The sequence below is a fragment of the Pagrus major genome, chromosome 17 (assembly GCF_040436345.1).
Source record: "Pagrus major chromosome 17, Pma_NU_1.0".
NCBI lineage: Eukaryota > Metazoa > Chordata > Actinopteri > Spariformes > Sparidae > Pagrus > Pagrus major.
The window spans coordinates 31,091,495-31,113,027 of record NC_133231.1 but is presented as its reverse complement, the minus strand read 5'-3'; the positions used below and the strand labels follow the sequence as shown (position 1 = coordinate 31,113,027).

General features: G+C 38.4%; 1 protein-coding gene across 10 annotated transcripts in view; it reads right to left on the bottom strand.

The window, feature by feature from the left end:
- LOC141011617 (NLR family CARD domain-containing protein 3-like) overlaps positions 1-19,572 on the bottom strand; it is a 30,526-nt gene extending 10,954 nt beyond the window's left edge. The window contains exons 1-14 of one of the 10 annotated variants that reach the window (XM_073484817.1): positions 19,498-19,572; positions 18,956-19,045; positions 18,613-18,738; positions 18,191-18,334; positions 17,484-17,615; positions 17,170-17,313; positions 15,899-15,944; positions 15,294-15,519; positions 12,245-14,033; positions 11,975-12,148; positions 10,965-11,138; positions 10,700-10,873; positions 10,565-10,611; positions 7,181-9,545 (exon numbers count right to left, since the gene is read on the bottom strand). In XM_073484817.1, the coding sequence (XP_073340918.1) occupies positions 9,004-9,545; positions 10,565-10,611; positions 10,700-10,873; positions 10,965-11,138; positions 11,975-12,148; positions 12,245-14,033; positions 15,294-15,519; positions 15,899-15,944; positions 17,170-17,313; positions 17,484-17,615; positions 18,191-18,334; positions 18,613-18,719 (3,699 nt within the window). In that variant the 5' untranslated portion in view covers positions 18,720-18,738; positions 18,956-19,045; positions 19,498-19,572 and the 3' untranslated portion in view covers positions 7,181-9,003. Of the gene's footprint in view, positions 1-659; positions 804-1,304; positions 1,449-1,752; positions 1,931-2,089; positions 2,203-3,571; positions 3,678-7,180; positions 9,546-10,564; positions 10,612-10,699; positions 10,874-10,964; positions 11,139-11,974; positions 12,149-12,244; positions 14,034-15,293; positions 15,520-15,898; positions 15,945-17,169; positions 17,314-17,483; positions 17,616-18,190; positions 18,335-18,612; positions 18,739-18,955; positions 19,046-19,497 lie in introns of those variants that run through there. The other 9 variants (XM_073484824.1, XM_073484818.1, XM_073484819.1 and 6 more) reach the window with 9 other exon arrangements.
- Between the last annotated feature and the right edge of the window lie 1,961 nt (positions 19,573-21,533).

The window sequence follows — 21,533 nt, the reverse complement described above, 5'->3', positions numbered from 1 at the left end:
TTTAGGATGTCATCCATGAAGAGTCAGGTGAAGTCATCCATCCAATCAGCAGTTCTAGTAAGATACATTGCTCTTTTGGCTTGTTCACATAGCATGTATCGGCTTGTCAATGAAACTATTTGAAGTTTGGAAACAAAAATGAAAAGGACCCTATGAGAGGAATCCACGATTTGCCTGAAAAGTAGATTCTGGAGGCCTTTAAGATCAATTCCAATCTACAACCGCCAGATTGTCCATCTTTAAAAACAACCTGTTCTTTAAATTAATTAAATTTAATTTGTATCCATCTGACCACATCATCTACATCAAGTAAATCTCATGAATATTGTTTATTTTACTTGTAGAGCCTTTACCTAATATAATGCAGTCATCGATTAAAATCGATGACTTCATGATACTTTTCATCATATCAATCCATACGCTGATGACAATCTGCTTTCTTTGTAAGATGGGCTTTTGCCCCCAAATGTACCAAATAACAAAATAAGCACACTGAAATTATTTGGGAGGGGATGTTCCCATCTTCCACTTGATGTGGTAGTTAGCATCAACATGCCTGATACTGGTATCACAAATTATGTGATATACAGCAGGCTGTGATTAAATGAGGATAAAAATACAGCTATCAGTTTCATTCAATTAGGCAGTAAAGCTCTTACCTTGTTTGTGAAAGTTTGGGTTCACTGCTGAAGACTGGAGGAAATTCTTTGGAGCGGTCACTCTCTGCAGACTTTAAGCTGATTGTTGAAGATGCTGAACCTCTCTCAGATCCACATTCACTCATCTTCAGGTCTTCAGCGAGACTACAAAAAAGGTCAGTGATGGGGCTTATTACAAAAAAGACAGTATTTTGACTGAGCTACATGGCAAATAAAAAATAATAGATTTTCCATCTCTAAAAACAACCTGTTTTTTAATTGCTTTTTGTACGTCTGCAGACCACATCATCTACATCGAGTTAATCTCATGAATATTGTTTATCTAACTTGCAGAGTCATTAGCGAATATAATGCAGTCATCGATTAAAATCTATGACTTCATGATACTTTTCATCATATCAACCCATACGCTGATGACAATCTATCTTCAAAAGGTGGGCTTTTGCCCCCAAATATACCAAATAACAAAATAAGCACACTGAAATTATTTGGGAGGGGATGTTCCCATCTTCCGCTTGATGTTGTAGTTAGCATCAACATGCCTGATACTGGTATCACAAATTATGTGATATACAGCAGGCTGTGATTAAATGAGTCAAAAAAAACAGCGATCAGTTTCATTCAGTCAGGGAGTAAAGCTCTTACCTTGTTTGTGAACGTTTGGGTTCACTACTGAAGACTGGAGGAAATTCTTTGGAGCGGTCACTCTCTGCAGACTTGAAGCTGATTGTTGAGGACGCTGATCCTCTCTCAGATCCACATCCACTCATCTTCAGGTCTTCAGCGAGACTACAAAAAAGGTCAGTGACAGGGCTTATTACAAAAAAGACAATATTTTGACTGAGCTACATGGCAAATTAAAATTAATATTCCACTAATATTCCCATTAAAATGCCTGGCAAATATAACTGTTGGCTGGTTTGTTTACAACGCACAGGCTGTGTGTCACAAACTGTTGTAAAAACCTCAATCGGGGCACTTATTCTTAAATCGTCTTTTAACTTCTTTCAAATTAAGAAAAAGAAATGCAAGTTTTAAGACTCCTCCAATGTCCTCCTTATTGTATGATTTGATTTTAAACAACATCTCTCACCTTGTTTGTGCACATGGAGGATTAGTTTCAAAGACTGGTGGATCGTCTTTGGAGCTGTCGGCCTTCGCAGACTTAAAGCCGTCAGTCGAAGATGCTGATCCACTCATCTTCAAGCCCTCAGTAAATCTATGAGATAGAGACCAAGGACACTTCAGACTACACCGAGCTTTACTACGATCTAAAAAAAGCATAAAGGTTTCGTATCACTGTCAATGAATCACAACCTTCATTATAAACTGGTCATATCATACACTTATTCATAACTTCAAAATGATAAAGATACAGATGTTTATGAACTCTCCATAGAGTAGTGTAGAGGGGGGAATATTGGACTCACGTTTACCAGAATAATATGTTGTTAATGTTGTTTGCTGTTTGTTGTGGTGATGTGGAAGACATCATTTGTTCAGAAACACTTCAGTCAGAATGGTCCCCGCTGCAGAGCTGCTCCTATTTCAACAAACAGCAAACAGTTAAACTTACATCTGACTTCTCTAAACTTTATTCAGCAGCGATTTTTAGACCTTAAGTGCTCCTTGGCTTCGGTTGTCTTTTCATATACATATATACATACATATACATAAATACATATACATACATAAATATATATTATACATATATACATATAGAGTACATATATACGTACATATACAGTACATATATACATATACATTTATATACACACATATAAACATATAGATATATATATATACACACACATATCATTCATGCTTTCATCTTTTCCAGATTAGACTACTGCAACTCCCTTCTCTCCGGTATTGATCAAAAATCACTCTCTCGCCTCCAACTGGTACAGAATTCAGCAGCGAGGCTTCTAACTGGTTTTAACAGATGACATCACATTACCCCAGTCCTAGCTTCCCTTCATTGGCTCCCTGTCCATTTAAAATTGATTTTAAAATTTTACTGATCACTTTTAAAGCACTCGTGGGCCTGGCTCCGACCTATATAACAGACATTTTAATTCCCTATGAGCCAGCTCGCAGCCTTAGATCCTCGGGCGGGGCCCTTCTAACCGCTCCAAAGTCGAGGTTAAAAACCAAAGGTGATCGTGCCTTCGCCATCAGGGCCCCTCGACTTTGGACCGCCCTGCCTGAGGAGATAAGGCTCGCAGGACCGGTAACTTCTTTTAAAGCACTTCTTAAAACACATTTTTATAGACTTGTGATTTTGCGATGTCGTCCTTTTGCTTTTGCTCCTACCGTTTGAGTTTACTATATTAATTTATTTGTTTTGTTTATTTTACCCATTTTTGATTCATTTCCATTTCTCTATTTTGTTTATATTTTAATTTTTTTTTATAAATATATATATATATTTTTTCTCATTACCTCTGTTCTTCATTTATTTGTTTCAAATTGCTTAACTTTAAATGCCATCTACTTCGTTTGTCCACTACAATTTTGCTTTGTTTTGTCAAAAGCACTTTGTTAACTGTGTTTTTAAAAGTGCTATATAAATAAAGTTTATTATTATTATTATTATTATATATACATATATATACACATACACACACGTATAAATATATACATATACAAAATATATACACATATATACGTATACACATAGATATAAGTCTAACTCTGCGACAAACTCGCAATTATTGTGGCTTTGATGACAAGGTTTGGCTCTGACATCATGTGATCTGATAAAGAGCTTTTTTTTCTATAGAATTCATAAAGTTTGTTTTTAAGAGACTTTGAAATAATAATAAGACTTTGCACCTTCAAATAACAGACATTAAATTTGTACTCCACTCAGTACTTCTTCAATATGGCCACTAGATGGCAGTGCATACCTGAATGATGTCCTCAGATATTTGCAGTTGTTGACTGAAGATAAGATCTCTGGTCGGGCCTGCCTGTGGTTTCAGGCGTCACCACAGTAACTTGAAAATACATGAAAACATATGTTAATATAACAAAAAGACAGAACAGCTGTCGTCTAGGTGTCACGTGCAACACTAAGCATTTGTCAACAAAAAGCATTTTGAAAAAAATTGGAGGGAAAATCGATTCAACAATAAAACATGTTACACAAAAGTGCAAATTATGCAGAAGAACTGCAAAGAAATACGTCGATGTTAGCGCCTGAATATCATTTATAAAGCTTTAAATAAATATTAAGAAGAAGGAAATATCAAATAAACCTCTTCACTGCAGAAACCACCTAGAAGTTAATTCCTGTTAATGTCAGATCTTTGTGTCTGTCGAGTCTCTCCGGATCTAAACTGTTTCGCTGAACATCTGAATCACCTGAGCTCAGATCTGTTTTTATTCTACGTGTACTGTTAAAATAATCTTCTATTAGTGAAGTCAGTAAACTTACCTGTCAGCTGGACTCCAGTGGGAAAAACTGGCGCAGATATAAGAAACAGGAGGTTGATGGTGGTAAACAACTTCTTTACTTTCACTTTCGCTCTTTGTTGCCAGGTCGGGTTGTTTTGAAAGTTTCCAGTCCCATAATTGCTCAAAATCCCCCCAAATTGATGACACACAAATATTTTCTATAATAAACGACACATATGAATTCATCACAGTTGTTAAATATGCCATTAATTAAATAACAAAAGAAGTGCAGTGTTGTAAAAAGAACCTTAAGTAATACTTGAGTAAAAGTTAAGACATTGTGTTCAAATATTACTTAAAGTGAAAGTACTTGAGTAAAGGTCTTAAAGTATCTGACATTGAATGTGTAAGTTAATGTAAATTTTACATGTATTATATGATTGAATACTTTGTGTGGGTCTGGCCAATTGTCAGATCTGATATTGTCTTTTTAAAAAGATAATCTGATTGTTGATAGAAAATGTTAAACTAAAAATGCACTCATTCGGCTCTGATGTAAAGTAAAGTTATCAAATTAATGTTGTGAGTAAAAAGTTAAATATTTGTCTCCAAGATGTAGTGAAGTGGACAATTCAATAAGATCTGTCTGTCCCTCATCTGTTAATGGACACTCTTCATGTAGCTGACGGTCCATCATCACTTTCATCTTTTGGTTTCATTATTTTCCTTCTCAGCCTTTTTATTTGATGCTACGCTCTGAGCAGACGGGTGTGTGTGTGTGTGTGTGTGTGCGTGCGTGTGCGAAGCCCAACTCCATTTTATTTTGCACAATGTGACCTGGCAACACATTGTCCTCTTCCACAAGAGGATGTGGGTGTGGTTGAACTCCTGTGTGTGTGTGTGTGTGTGTGTGTGTGTGTGTGTGTGTGTGTGTGTGTGTGTGTGTGAGATAAGCTGTACTCTTGCATGCACAGTCAAACTCAGCAACGACTCTTGGTGCAATAGATCATGTTATGTAACGGTTGTGTATCACAGTGAAACAACACTCTGTAAAGCTGCACTCGGTTTGTTTTGTGACCTGATACTTCAGATGTTTTCGTACTCGAGTCTAAAATAAATTAGCAAAGTTGTCTTACTGCCATTCGTTTGTCTGAAGTCCAGTTCTTCTCTTTTCATTCTTTCAAGAATATCACTGACTTCTTACCCTATAAACTTTGCTCAGGTCCAGATTTTTCCTTCAGTCCTGAATACTGTCTGCACACTCTCCGGCTCGACTGAGTTCAACATTCATGTGGGACGACCTGAGAGGTGAAATCCAGGGCGAAAAAGACAATAAATCATCATCATCAGGATTGTGACATTTTTATCCTCCCATCTGTATTTAACAGCAGTATTTCACACAGTCAACATCAGGACTGGTAATATGGATAAAATCTTCTCCACTGGAACAAAACTTCTGTCCCCTTTAAGAGATAAAACAGGTGAAAATACTGATTATTTTCATTCTATATATTTATATCAGTTTACTGATTATTCTCTCAATTAATCATTTGATCTATAATGATCCACATCACAGGTTCCCAGAGCCCAACGGGTCACATTCAGATGTCTCTTCAAGAAGAATATGGTTCTCTGAAAATCTTCAAAGATGAAGAGTTGCTTTTTCTTTTGTAGACAGATTTTATTCATATTTTGTTTGAGCCAACATCAATTATCCTTAAAGGACATCAAGACAAACCTCAGAGACCCGATCAGCAACAAAGACTGTCGGCAGTATGTCTCAGTATTTAGTATTTTGCAAGCTCACGTACGTTACATCAGCGTTTAATATGTTGTATAAATATCTAAGACTGAGTTCTTAGATTAAACCATCTAAAAAGTGTTTCCTGAATGTCTTCAGTTAGCTGACATAAAAGAGGTCGGCTACAGTTAGAAACCAACATCATAATCACTCCTGCAACATTATTTCATAGGAAAACGTGATTTTGGTGTATTCTGATTGGCTGTCAGTGTTTCTGTCATCATCTAATTACTCTGAACGTGATCTGAACGATATCGTTCCTCACTACGGCTGCTGTTTTTTTAAACGTTCTATATATAGTTATTGTTATAGTTCTCGTTCTTGGTGTTGAGCAGCCCTTTGGTCTTTGTTAGGATATGCACGCTCTACTGTGAACAAGAACATGGCTGAATATGTTTACGGATTACCATAAAACTGTACAAGAGGCAGAGAGAATGTTTGCACAGCATCAGGTGTTGCACAGATATCAGGTCAGAGGTGGAAATGAGGCTATGCAGCTCTACTAACTTGTGGTTTGGGGTCTTAAAATATCCACTCTGCTAAACAAGCAAAGCCACCAGGGTGTAGGCCGTGGTGGAACATTTGGTCAAAGGGTGTCTATCAACAAGTGAGTTTCCAGCCGTCACTGTCCGCGTTGTCTCTTGACAGAATGTGGATGCAGTGGTGAGTCCACCTTCTTAAGCATCAGCAGATTAAATGGTGATCTGTAAGAAAATAAGCGACTCTGTAGAGGTCTCCTTTATTCAGATAACATCTACTAACTCCACCCCTCAGTCTACATGTCTGTTTATGTTCTCTGCCCTTCTGTTGTGACTTCCTCTTTCCTGTTCACTTTGTGTGTTACTTCCTTAGTGTGCAACAGGGGAATGAGGCGACCTCTGCTGGGGAACAGCAGGATGTGCATATTTTTCTCAATCACAGTGTTGGCTGCAGATTTCAGTATGTTTTTATACGAGTATCCAGTAATTCTTTGAGTTTTAAATGTCCAGTGAAATCACAGTATCAAGGATTGGCAGACAATTAGATTTTTTGTGACTATTTTCAGGGTCAAGGGTCGTGCAGGTAGAGGAGACAGCAACTAACCATCATTTTCTTTGTGTCACTGCAAGCAACTAATAATTTCATCTACAAAACATAAAAAAGAAAAAAAGTTCTTCACAGTTTCCCAAAGAGTACAAATATTTATGTTGTTTATTGTTGGTGATGATGTGGCACCTTCAGGGTCAATGTGTATATTTGACTGTAACTGTTGTATTGTTTTCTTTTACAGTCACAAAAATAATTTCCCAAAAGAATAATAAACTAAACTAAACTAAAGTGAGGTGTTCAAAAGATATTCAGTTTATTTTGATGTAACAAGAGAAAAGCAGCAGATACAGAAAGAAGTAAATATGGACGTAAGCAATGCTGAATGAAATAGAGTTCTCTAAACATAACTTTAAGTAAAATCTGTATTTTACATGCAACTAACAATTGTTTTGATTATCAATTAATCTGCTGATTATTTTCTCTATTAATTGCTTGATCTCTACAATGTCAGAAAGTGCTTGAGAGAAAATCTTCCCCTCAGTTTTTGAGCCCAAGTCAATTCTTTCAGACTCTTGTTTTGTCTGACCGACAGCCCAAAACTCAAAAATATAGTCAAATATGTGTATGTTTATCTATATATGTGTTAAACCTACATTATGTAACATGTAACATATAAATGCATACAAACCAGAAGCAGTTAGCTCACTATCAGAGAGGAGGCACTTTTCTCTTGATAATCTAGTCCCTGCGGTGAGTTTGGATAAAAATTAATTTATCCTCAGAGCTAGAAACAGATACAGACGAGCCTTCTGTCCGTGTTTCTGCACGTTTTCTGAAGTTTACGGATATGGACCAACGGAGCAGAACCTCCAGGAGTCATAGGGGGCAGTTTAGCTAAAAGTTCAAGAGAGACACGACCAGAGGACACGAGGAAGAAGTTTCTAAAAGTTGTTACATATTATATATTACATTCATACATATGAACATAATATAAACAATATAAATGTGGTTTTCAAACACGTGTAATGGACGGCATATAACAATGAGCTTGAATGTCTTTAAGGACATCAGTACAATGAAACAGGAAACTTTACTGGGAATTTAATTGTCATAAATGACTCAGAGCCAAACTAACTGCTAGTTTTGGGTCAACTCGAGCGCCTTCTTTAACAGCTGAATGAGATCTCCTATCTAACTTCAGTGAAAGTGTTGTTATTAATAAGGTAGGACTGTGTCAAACGGACGCAGAGACGAGCCCAGTGGAGTCAAGGGGGTAACGTCAGTGGAGCAGTGAGACGAGGCACTTGAGAACGTAAATAACGTCACATCCTTTGGACGGTCGATCAAAATCTGACCCGAGTCCTTCACAAAGAAATCCAACAGTCCAGCAAAATTAAACCACTTCAACAAATCATCCACAGGCTCGTATAGACAGAGACGGGGAAGGTCTCATTTCATGTCCCGTTACAATCTGCTCACACGGCCGCTAAAAAAGTGATTAATACATGAAAACAGCTACATAGACCCCTTTAAATACAAATATACTGACTTTATATTGTCAGTGAGAGATAAACATACCTACAAGTTATTGCAACAGTTTACTTTGTTACGAATCATCACTCGATAAATTGCATGGATCCTTGATTCAGTGCTTTCTTTGCCAAGTTATTCCAACTGACACAGCCTCACAACGCTCGTGTTTTCACCAGCTGTGCCTCGACACATTTCAGCGGCTTCCCAGAAGCGGCTCTTCAAAATAAAATCTCGATGCCGACCTGGGATCTACAGCACGACAAGGTCAGAAATACTAACAATAAACACACTTAAAAGAGACAGACGAAAGAAATTGACTATGTACACAATCTAAGCAACTCAACAATTTCGAAATACGACCCGAGTCCTTCACAAAGAAATCCAACAGTCCAACAAAATTAAACCACTTCAACAAATCATCCACAGGCTCCTATAGACAAGGACAGAGAAGGTCTCATTTCATGTCCCGTTACAATCTGCTCACACGGCCACTAAAAAAGTGATTAATACATGAAAATTGCTACATAGAGCCCTTTAAATACAAATATATATCCTTGATTCAGTCCTTTTTTTGCCAAGTTATTCCAGCTGACACAGCTTCAATGAGGAGTCCTTTCCCCACACCCTGAATATTGGGTAGAGAGCCTCAGTGAACGTGGTGACAAAGGTGTGCAGGTGTGTGAGCGACCTTCCAGAAGAAACTCTGTAGAAGGACAGGATGCCGGCCTGCCAGTCCAGATACACCGCCAGTCTACGAGAATCACCCGGAGTGACACTGATGATGATGCTCTCGAAGTTGTGATACGCGCGGTAGCCATTCCCAGAGCAGTGCAGACTCCAAGATACTCCATTGTATCCCATCACACAGTCGTTTTCTGGCCCTTTGCGTCTGATGCTGGCGTAGGTCACTCCGATCCCGACCCATTTTCCTTCCCACTCCATCTCCCAGTAACAGCGGCCCTGCAGGCCCTGCTGGGACAGGACTTGGGGCCAGTAGTCAAACCTTTCAGGGAGATCAGGGTACGGCTGCTCCTCAGCACCCTGGAGAACTTTCTGTTGGTCATCGGAAAGGGTGAGGAGTTTGTGAGCAGTGTTAGGATCCATTGTTAGCTCACATGCATCTGGTTTAAGGAAGAAGTCAAGGAGTTAGACATCTTTAACGACAATTTATACAACTCAGCCATAGATTATAGCTGCTCCTTTATGGCTGGTGGGTGTCCTTATCTCAGGAAACCTCAAACTAGATCAGGTTAACAGTAGCTGCGTTTACATGGACCCTAATACTCCACTAATAATCAGGATAAAAATGCCTCATGTAACCACTTCACTCAGAACAGAGTGATCAGTTTGAATTTTAAGTCAGATCGAGAGGGCTGGTGTAAACCTTTTAAGGTGCAGTATGTGAGAATGTTACATGAAAGTATTCAAAGATGAACTAAAATTACCATTATAATGTGAAAAAGTAACAGTTTTGACATTGCGTTGCAGAGATAGCCACTTAAGTTAGCTGGCTAACCAGCTAGCCTCGTCTGGCCAGGTCCAAATCTCCTGTGCAGTGTGAACACTGGTCCTTCCTCTGTGCTCCAAGCTCACAGTTCAGACCACAAGCTGCACAGCTTATTAAGCTAACTAGCTGATGACTCTGGTGATATGCAGCCCCATGTCAATAGAAAAATATTTGCTCCTAATAACCCTGTAAACACTTAATCTGCTTCTTTCTGGTTGAAATAAATGTATTCTTTATGCGCATGTTTGCTCCATGGTGAGCTAACATCAGGGGATGTTGGTTCAGGTTTTGCAATCACAAAACAGAACTGGTCTGCAGCTGATAAAACTCCTTTTGTTGGACATCTCAAAGATTAACGTCTCGATGGTCAAAAGGCTCGAATCAAAGAGTTAAACAAAGAAGTGTTTGAAAAGATGAACGAATAATGCAAAATGAGATGTCTGATATATAAAAATCTCGGTTTTAGAAAAAGAAGCTGCACGTTGTGTTGTGCTGTTCTTCACCTTGACATCTGCTTGTGCAGTTCAAAATGTCTACAACCACAATCAGAAAGTTCATTTTCAGTTTCCAAACATCATCAGAAAGGTTTCTACTCATCAATGACTGACTTTTGCACAAAAATTCACAACTTACGTCGTCGTAGTCCTGGTTTAAACCAGTGTTCTGCATTGTGGTCGACTCTGTGGGGCAGATAGAAACACATCAACCTGGATAATGTCCCAGCAGTAAAGACACAAAACAAAAACAACATTAGACTGTGTTCTTTACCTAAGTTTAGTTAATTCACATCGTCCTTCCTCCAGAGCTTCAGAGATGAGCTTCACTCCTGACTCTCGGAGGTGATTGTAACTCAGGTCCAGCTCGCTCAGGTACGATGGGTTGGACTTCACCGCTGAGGCCAAAGAGACACAACCTTTCTCTGTGATGTTACAGAAGGACAACCTGTGACAGAGTGACAGCATTAATCTTTAACTGTCAGTTGATACGCTTAAAAAATACTAAACAAGGATTAATAATCTTCTCTGAGTGATACCTCAGAGTTTCCAGTTTACAGCACACATTTCCCAGTCCAGTGGAGAGCAGCTGCACTCCTGAGTCCTCAATGTCGTTGTCACTCAAGTCCAGCTCCCTAAGATGTGATGTGGAACAGCTCAGGACTGAAGCCAGTTTCTCACAGCCTCTCTGGGTGAGTCCGCATCGGTTCAGCCTGAAAGGACAAACAGCATAATAATAATAATAATAATAAATGAAATATAACGTTCAGTAGAGTCTGGTGCCTCGGTATCTTTTGGTTATATCTTATTGATCACAAAGCAAAGCACAAGCCTAACCTCCGTCTTTTTGTTTCATCAGACATACTACTAGAAATACCACAAAGCTAATTCACACCTCAAAAATATGATAAGGAACTTGTTGGCTGCACTGAATTTGCAGGCTTTTTTTTATGATTGTATTATATTGTCTGGTCTTTTAAGTAGTGATACACAGTGACACAGTGGCGTTTGAAAAAATGTGATAATGCTGTGGGGTCTGAAAGTCCAAGACCACACTGAAATCTTGAATATTGTCGCTAAACCTGGAAAAAAAATCTAAAATTTTGAGGATTCAGGAAGTAAATCAAAGTCTCAGTTCCCTAGAGATAGAAGCACAGATGCAAACTTTGCTAAATAAACAACACGAGACTCCAATCAGCAGTCATCCTGTCAAAAGGCTTTCTAGTAGTGTAATGTAGGATGAGGAGCAGTTTCTAAACCACTTCTCAGGAGGAAAACAAGGACAAACACTTGAGGTGGGCTGAGACATACCAGAATTTCACAGTGGATGATGAAAAAGTCTGTTTACTGATGAATCCAAGCTTGACATTAGTGTCAGTAACAGAGGGGTGTATATGAGGAGACGAACAGGAGAGAGAATGATACCACAGTGTTTCAAACCAACAGTGAAACATGGTGGTGGGAAGATTCAAGGGCTGAGCCTTAGACATGGGGCTGTTTCCAGATGTTTTGTTTAGTCACATTATCATCAGCTTCAGTATCGTCTCACCTCAATGTCTTCAGTCTGCAGTTTGGGCTCTGGAGTCCGAGGCAGAGACGCTCGATTCCTGAGTCTTGTAAGCTGTTGTCACTTAAGTTTAAATGAGTCAGCTCATTAGAGCTCGAGCTGAGAGTGGAGGCCAGCACCTCACCGCAGTCTTCAGTGAGATTACAATCATTCAACCTGATAAACAGAAAGACAAAGTTAACTTGTAATTAAAAATCTGTGGTGGACAGGTTCAACTGATAATTCTTAATGAAAATGATCTGAGACACTTGCTTTGCTGATCTGGATGCTTTGATGGCTGGTAGGAGCCTGAGAAGGCCTTCCTTTGTTCTGGAGTATTTCTTGAGGTGGATCTCCTCTGGTTTCTCCGGTGAGGTCAGCAAAACAAAGACCAGAGCTGCCCACTGAGCTGCAGAGCGGTCGTCCATCACCAAGTCTCGGTCTGAGTCCAAGTCACTATGGATCTCCTCCAACAGAGAGTGGTCGTTCAACTCGTTCAGACAGTGAAAGAGATTGATGTACTTCTCTGGATGTTGAGACTGATTTACTACCTTCTTGATGTACTCGATGGTTTCCAAGTGACTTTGTGTGTTGCCGGTTTCTACCTGAATCTTCAGGCCTCTGAGCAGATCCTGACTGGACTCCAGAGAGAGTCCGAGGAGGAAACGCAGGAAGAGATCCAGGTGGCCGTTTTCACTTTGTAAGGCTCTGTCCACTGCAGCTTTGTGCAAGTCAAATACAGACTTAGTTTGGACCATCTGTTTAGGTTCCTCCATCAACAGGTTCACACCTTTGACCGTGTACATCACATGGACGTACAAAGCTGCAAGAAACTCTTGGACGGACAGATGCACAAAGCAGAAGACTTTATGCTGCATACAGCACTCTTCCCTAAAGACTTGCGTGAACACTCCTGAGTAGACAGACGCTTGTTTGACATCAATTTCACAGTCTCTAAGATCTTCCTCGTAAAAGATCAGGTTGCCTTTCTCCAGCTGTTGGAAGGCCAACTTCCCAAGTGACATAATCACCTTGTAATTCTCCTGGGAGTCCAGTTGTTGATCTTCACAGTACTTGGCTTTCTTCCGAGCGGTCTGATGTGACAGAAAGTGGATGTACATCTGAGTCAAAGTCTTTGGCATTTTTCCTCCTGCTGCTTTGGCACACATTTCTCCCAGGACGATAGAGGAAATCCAGCAAAACACTGGTACATGGCACATGATGTAGAGACTTCTTGCAGACTTTATGTTTGCGATTACTCTCTTGGCTAAGGTTTCATCCTCAATTTTCTTGTTGAAGTACTCCTCCTTCTGTAGCTTGTTGAAGCCTCGTATCTCGGTCATCCGATCCACATACTGTCGAGGGATGCAGCTGGCTGCAGCAGGTCGGGTAGTTATCCACAGTTTTGCTTCTGGTAACAAGTTTCCTGCAATGAGGTTTGTCAGCAGCATGTCCACTGAGGCCGACTGTGTAGCATCACAGCAGCTCTCGTTTCCCTTGAAATCCAGAGGGAGTCTGCACTCATCGAGACCGTCCAGTACAAACAGGACTTTGCACTTCTTCAGTTCTATGATTTGAGATTCTTTCAGGCCTGGAGAGAAGTCGTACAGGAGCTCCATCAAACTTCTTCTTTCATTTTTGATCAAATTCAGCTCCCTAAAAGGAAGTGAAAACAGGAGCTGAATGTCTTGATTGGTCTTCTCCTCTGACCAGTCCAGCATGAACTTCTGTACCGACACAGTTTTGCCGATGCCTGCTATCCCCTTGGTGAGCACCGTTCTGATTGGTTTGCCTTGTTGGTTGGGTAAGGGCTTGAAGATGTCCTCACACTTTACCATCTGAGTTACCGAAGACTTGCGTCTATTGAACGCTGTCTCAATTTGTCTCACTTCATGTTCTCTGTTGACCTCTCCACTGTCCCCATCAATCAGGTAGAGCTTTGTATAAATCTTTTTAAGAGGCACAGGCCACTGCTGTGTAGTTACTTCAAATATGCATTCATTTTTACTCTTCAGGAAAGATCTTAGTTTCTTCTGGTACATGAAAATTTCTCCATAGTGACCTAACAGGACAGAAATGTGTAACATCAACAAATACAATTTGTCATGTGCTTATCCCTCTTGGTATCCTTCCCATAAATTCTGATGAGGTTGAAATGCTCATTACATTGCGAGACTTGACTTGAATTTAACTCTATGTTTTTTTGCACTTGCCTCAACATTGATCTGCTTGAGCTACAAGTTGGCTCACTTGAGCTTCTTGCATGCTAACGTGCTAATAAGGGATGCACGACAATTTATCCGCCAGATAACAGGAGATTGTAATTATAATTCATTATTATTATTCCCCCAATATAGCAGGGTGGCACTTTGCCTTTTAAAAGTTGGTTTGCTATCCACCACTAACACAGAGAAGACAAGAAGAGCTACAGCACGCTAGCGACTCAAGGAAGTTGTTGCCCATATGGATTTTTTTTTAAGTTTCAGAGGAAGACAACACACACTAAAAAAAACAAAAATACTAAAAAAGATGAGTGCTCCACTGCCTACACGAGTGCCTATTCAACAGGTGTTTGAAAACTGCAGGAAGTTTTCTAAAGATAACCCAAAGGCCAAAGCAATTACATACAAAAGCAAAGAATTTATTGCAGTTGAAGACCAAGAATTTCACCAGTTAATAGTAAATTTGGAGCCCAGGCATTCTCTCCCGAGCCGCTGCTGCTTTGTGTCGTGTCCCTACCTGCCCGGTATGATGTGGCTGCTTTAATTAATATTATTGACGGGTCTCATTTGATTATGTCAAAGCACTTATTTTAAAAGAATAAAGTGCTATATAAAAGCAAAAGTATGTTTGACGTTTTTCAATGTATTTTACTAGAGAAAATAAATGAATATTTGAAGAGTCAGAACAGTTCTTTGGTTTTGTGGGTTGTAGTGACGTCACATAGATGTTAGAGCTCAACTCTTAACTAAAACTCTTAGATCTTAACTCACTACAGCTTTTTTACCTGAGGTACACATACTATATTTTTTACTTTTTAACACACAAATACATAAACGAACAATAAACGTTTTTTATCAGTTATTGGTTACAATCAGTTATTGCTAATTATTGGCTATGGTATTTGGTTGAAAATAATCTATATCGTGCATCCCTAATGCTAATGTCAAAATTTCACCTAATCAATTAATCTTCATTGACCCCTAAGAAATTGTCAAATTGGTAAGAAACTTGACGTGTAACATTCACTGAATATATGTAGTCAGACTTAGTTACGTCTCCTAACACACACAAACTCATAAAGTAACATGCAGTCTCTTACTTTGCTCAAGAGTATGAGCATGTTCATCCTCATTCATGGACGTCAAGATATGGAGGGCAATCTTCAGAGCTGCTTCTTTAGTTTTTTCATCAATCTCCACCAGTTGATCATCGAGTACGTCCTCCTGCTTGTCTTCTTCAAGCAATTCTTTGTGTTTTGCAGAAAGGACCTTCTTATGGGTTTTCAGAGCTTTCTTAACTAAAGCCATGGCTTTGGATTCAAACTCCTGACAAAAATCATGAAAATGTTTAATCAAAATATCAGCATCCTATTCCCTCAGGTGTAGGTCTACATCATACAGTATTAGCTGTTATATTTTGTACAATTTCAATTTTACTGTAATGACACTATAATTATTATGCAAAACCACTAAAGAGTTAGTGAGATGTCTGTACTGAGTCAAAATCTGCTTTACAATGTCATGTATACCTGTACCATTGTGCTATCGTTTAAAATGGATCAATAAATCTGCTCATAGTTTCCTACTTTTAACTATTTGTGTGACCTTTTCACTACTTTGTGAACCTCTGTGACTTGCAGAAACTGTCATGATGAACAAAATTTGTCATTTATGAAGATAAGTGGATTTTTAAATCACTGCCTACCTTCAGGGTGTCCTGGTTCTGCTGCATGCTTGATGTATTCTGGTCACTGAAAAAGTAAGTATCCATATCTTAGTCCATATTTTAGTACAAGCAGTATCCAAAAATGAGTTTTTGTTGTCCCTTTCGATTTAAATATTCTACCTATTGCATCCAGAAAACTTTTTAATCCAATGGAAGCCCATTTCTGCACATGATTTTAAGATTTCTACTCTCTCTCGCTTATCCAACTTCAATTTATCTGTAAATTCATGTAATTTTTGGATCTTGATTTATGAGATCATGGATTTGATTTAATTTAACATTTATTTATATCATGTTTGTTTGATGTTCCGATATATTGTTCTTCATGTACTTTTTACTGATCATCTAATTGCATTAGATCTTATTACCCTTGACAGTTTGGATGATTAACCACACCTGCCATCATAGAGCTTGCTATGTCACAATGTGCATGATGAGTAAATATGGTTGTGGTTTTCAAACAGTCTGACCCAATGAAGATCCAGATGGGATTTAAACCCTGTCCTTATTAACCCACTGTGGCATGGAGCAAGTTTGTAATTTCTAAATGTAGCCCAGACTTAAAAATGATTTTCTGCTTTTGCACTATTAAAACACAACATTGCATTGTTTTTAGGATGTCATCCAGGAGCCAGGTGAAGTCACCCATCCAATCAGCAGATCTAGTTGGATACATCGCTCTTTTGGCTTGTTCACATAGCATGGATTGGCTTGTCAATGCGATTATTTGAAGTTTGGAAAAAAATGAAAAGGACCCTATGAGAGGAATCCATGATTCGCCTGAAAAGTAGATTCTGGAGGCCTTTAAGATCGATTCCAATCTACAACCGCCAGATTGTCCATCTCTGAAATCAACCTGTTCTTTAATTGCTTTTTGTGCATCTGCTGATCACATCATCTACATCAAGAAAATGTCATGAATGTTTCTAATTCACGTTAGTTATTAGCGAATATAATGCAGTCATCGATTAAAATCTATGACTTCCTGATACTTTTCATCATATCAACCCATACGCTGATGACAATCTGCTTTCTTTGAAAGGTGGGCTTTTGCCCCAAAAGTACCAAATAACAAAATAAGCACACTGAAATTATTTGGGAGGGGATGTTCCCATCTTCCGCTTGATGTGGTAGTTAGCATCATCATGCCTGATACTGGTATAACAAATTATGTAATATACAGCAGGTTGAGATTAAATGAGTCAAACAAACATCTATCAGCCTCATTCATCAGGGAGTAAAGCTCTTACCTTGTTCGTGAACGTTTGGGTTCACTGCTGAAGACTGGAGGAAATTCTTTGGAGCGGTCACTCTTTGCAGACTTGAAGCTGATTGTTGAAGACGCTGATCCTCTCTCAGATCCACATTCACTCATCTTCAGGTCTTCAAAGAGTCTATGAAAAAGGTCAGTGACTGAGTGGGCTACGTTTACATGCACACAATATTTTGGTTTTTTCCCTTATTACAAAAAAGACAATGTTTCTACTGAGCTGTTTACATGGCGAATGAAAATTAATATTCCACTAAGTTTAAGAATACAAACAGACAATAATGGTAATCTAACCTTTTTCTTGTGGATTTGGGTTTATTTCCAAAGACAGAAGGATGGTCACTCTTTGCAGACTTGAAGCTGATTGTTGAAGATGCTGATCCTCTCTCAGATCCACATTCACTCATCTTCAGATCTTCATCGAGTCTACAAAAAAGGTCAGTGACAGGGCTGAATGTTGTGAAAAACAACATTATTTTGACAGATATTGCGATATGATTCACAATTTATTTTCACAGGCAGAAAAAAATACTTCTAATAATAAAAATGATGGAGAAGTGATTTTTCTAGGATTAGTCCCAAACAAGCTTACACCAGGAAAATATGATTTATGGGCCGGGCATCTTGGAAACACCACAATGCTCCGTTTATAATTACAAGTTGTGACACATTTGACCGTCATCAATAAATTGTAGCTCCTGTAATTTCAATATTGCACTCGGCCATATTGTGCTTTAGAGTATATTTTGATGAAATGCTCAGTTCTACTCAGATATTAGGTTGAATTCAACTATCTCCTGCTGGGTTTGTAGTGACCAAAACATGTATTTAAAGCCAACAAAACATGTTTTCCAAAGCCTAACCAAGTTGTTTTATGCTGAAACCTAATAATTGCCTGATACTGGTATCACAAATTATGTGATATACAGCAGGTTGAGATTAAATGAGTCAAAAAAAAAAACAGCGATCAGTTTCATTCAGTCAGGGAGTAAAGCTCTTACCTTGTTTGTAAAAGTTTGGGTTCACTGCTGAAGAATGGGACATGGCCTTTGGAGCGGTCACTCTTTGCAGACTTGAAGCTGATTGTTGAAGACGCTGATCCTCTCTCAGATCCACATCCACTCATCTTCAGATCTTCAGCAAGTCTACAAAAAAGGTCAGTGACAGGGCTTAGGCTACATGGCAAATTAAAATTAATATTCCACTAATATTCCCATTAAAATGCCTGGCAAATATAACTGTTGGCTGGTTTGTTTACAACGCACAGGCTGTGTGTCACAAACTGTTGTGAAAACCTCAACCAGGGCACTTATTCTTAAATCATCTTTTAACTTCTTTTAAATTAAGAAAAAGAAATGCAAGTTTTAAGACTCCTCCAATGTCCTCCTTATTGTATGATTTGATTTTAAACAACATCTCTCACCTTGTTTGTGCACATGGAGGATTAGTTTCAAAGACTGGTGGATCGTCTTTGGAGCCGTCGGCCTTCGCAGACTTAAAGCCGTCAGTCGAAGATGCTGATCCACTCATCTTCAAGCCCTCAGTAAATCTATGAGATAGAGACCAAGGACACTTCAGACTACACCGAGCTTTACTACGATTTAAAAAATGCAGAAAGTTTTCATATCACTGTCAATGAATGACAACCTTCATTATAAACTGGTCATATCAAATATAAAATGTTTGAACTGTCAAATTACACAGACATTAAATTTGGACTCCACCCATGTACTTCTTTAATATGGCCGCCAGATGGCGGTGTATACCTGAATGATGTCCTCAGATATTTGCAGTTGTTGACTGAAGATAAGATCTCTGGTCGGGCCTGTCTGTGGTTTCACACTTCACCACAGTAACTTGAAAATATACGAAAACATATGTTAATATAACAAAAAGACAGAACAGCTGTCGTCTAGGTGTCACGTGCAATATTAAGCATTTGTCAACAAAAAGCTTTTTGAAAAAAGTTGGAGGGAAAATCGATTCAACAACAAAACATGTTACACAAAAGTGCAAATTATGCAGAAGAACTGCAAAGAAATACATTGATGTTAGCGTCTGAATATCATTTATAAAGCTTTAAATAAATATTAAGAAGAAGTGAATATGAAATAAACCTCTTTACTGCAGAAACCACCTACAACTTATTTCTTGTTACAGTCAAATCTTTGTGTCTGTCGAGTCTCCCTCCGGATCTAAACTGTTTCCCTGAACATATGAAAGACCTGAACTCAGATCTGGTTTTATTCTACATGTTCTGTTAAAATAATCTTCTATTAGTCTCTTAAAGTGAAGTCCGTTAACTTACCCATCAGCTGGACTCGAGCCTGCAACACTGACGCATGAGCAACAGGTGCCTGATGTTGGTAAACAACGTTTTTACTTTCACTTTCACTCTTTGTTGCCAGGTCGGGTTGATGTTCTGAGGGTTTCCAGTCCCATAATTGCTCAAAATCCCCCCAAATTGATGACACACAAATATTTTCTATAATAAACAACACATATGAATTCATACACAGCAGCAACAGTACTGTGGTTCATCACATTTGGTAAATATGACATAATAATTAAATAACAGAAGAAGTGCAGTGTTGTAAAAAGTACTCTAAAGTAATACTTGAGTAAAAGTTAAGATATTGTGTTCAAATATTACTTTGACACACATTGAATGTGTGAGTTAAAGTAAATTTTACATGTATTATATGATTGAACACTTTGTGTGGGTCTGGCCAATTATCAGATCTGATATTGTCTTTTTTAAAAAGATAATCTGATTGTTGATAAAAAATGTTAAACTAAATATGCACTCATTCGGCTCTGATGTAAAGTTATCAAATTAATGTTGTGAGTAAAAAGTTAAATATTTGTCTCCAAGATGTAGTGAAGTGGACAATTCAATAAGATCTGTCTGTCCCTCGTCTGTTAATGGACGCTCTTCATGTAGCTGACGGTCCATCATCACTTTCATCTTTTGGTTTCATTATTTTCCTTCTCAGCCTTTTTATTTGATGCAACGCTCTGAGCAGACGTGTGTGTGTGTGTTCAAACAGTGTTCTGGGACCTTATTTTTCTCTGACAACAGCTGGTTTATTCACTGATGAAACATTTTGTATTATTAACTCATTAATATTGTAAATATTAAAAATTCTGAGTTTGAATTTCTTCTTCAAAACTACAGAGTGGCCTTTCAATAAAATATACCATACAGAAGGAGGTTGTGCTGAATTACTGGATGCGTTTACAAAACTAATAGATACAATTTATGAATACATCTTTAATTTATTTAGAAAAGCAGCCCAACCCCATTTTATTCTGCACAATGTGACCTAAAATCACCCAATCTGGCAACACAGCTCATCCTCTTCAGTTTGACCAACAGGGCGTGGCTGCACTCCTATCTATGTGTGTGTGTTTGTGTGTGTGAGATAAACTGTAATCTTGCATGCACAGTCAAACTCAGCAACGACTCTTGGTGCAATAGATCACGTTTTTTTACACTGTGTAAAGCTGCACTCAGTTTGTTTTGTGACCTGATACTTCAGATGTGTCGTACTTGAGTCTAAAATAAATTAGCAAAGTTGTCTTACTGCCATTCGTTTGTCTGAAGTCCAGTTCTTCTCTTTTCATTTTTTAAAGAATATCACTGTGACTTCTTACCTTATAAACTTTGCTCAGGTCCAGATGTTTCCTTCAGTCCTGAATACTGTCTGCACTCTCTCTGGCTCGACTGAGTTCAACATCCAGGTGGGACGACCTGAGAGGTGAAGTCCAGGGCAAAAAAGACCATTTCATGTTACTTTGACCCTGAAAAAAACCTAACTGGTGGTTTAATCTATATCAATGGATCATATCTTAGAAATAGATAACAGATCTTATTGAACATAACTGAAGTAAATAAGTGTAGAGTAAAATCTAGATTTACAAGTATTGAGGCATAAAATATGAATACTCAAGTACAAGTAGCTCGAAGTGCATTACTTACTTTCCACAACTGCTTTAGTTTAAACTTCACATTTCAATAACTGATATTTATATTAAAACATTTTCAAACGAGGTCTCAACTGAAAATCTGTCAAACTGAAAAAAATCACAAAGACAACAAATAAACTGATTTCAGAAGTGAAATGATAAAAGTCAAATAAGTTGTTTTCTTATTTCCAAAGAGAATTCAGGAGAAATGTTTCCTCACATTTCCACAGTCCCGTCTCAGAAAAGCAGCTGCAGCATCAAAAACTGCAGATACATGTTGAGTCCTTCGAGGCTTTCGCACGGTCATACAGGTCACAAATATTAAACATGAATATAATATTTAAGTAAAACAAAGCAAAAGGACATTTGATCGTG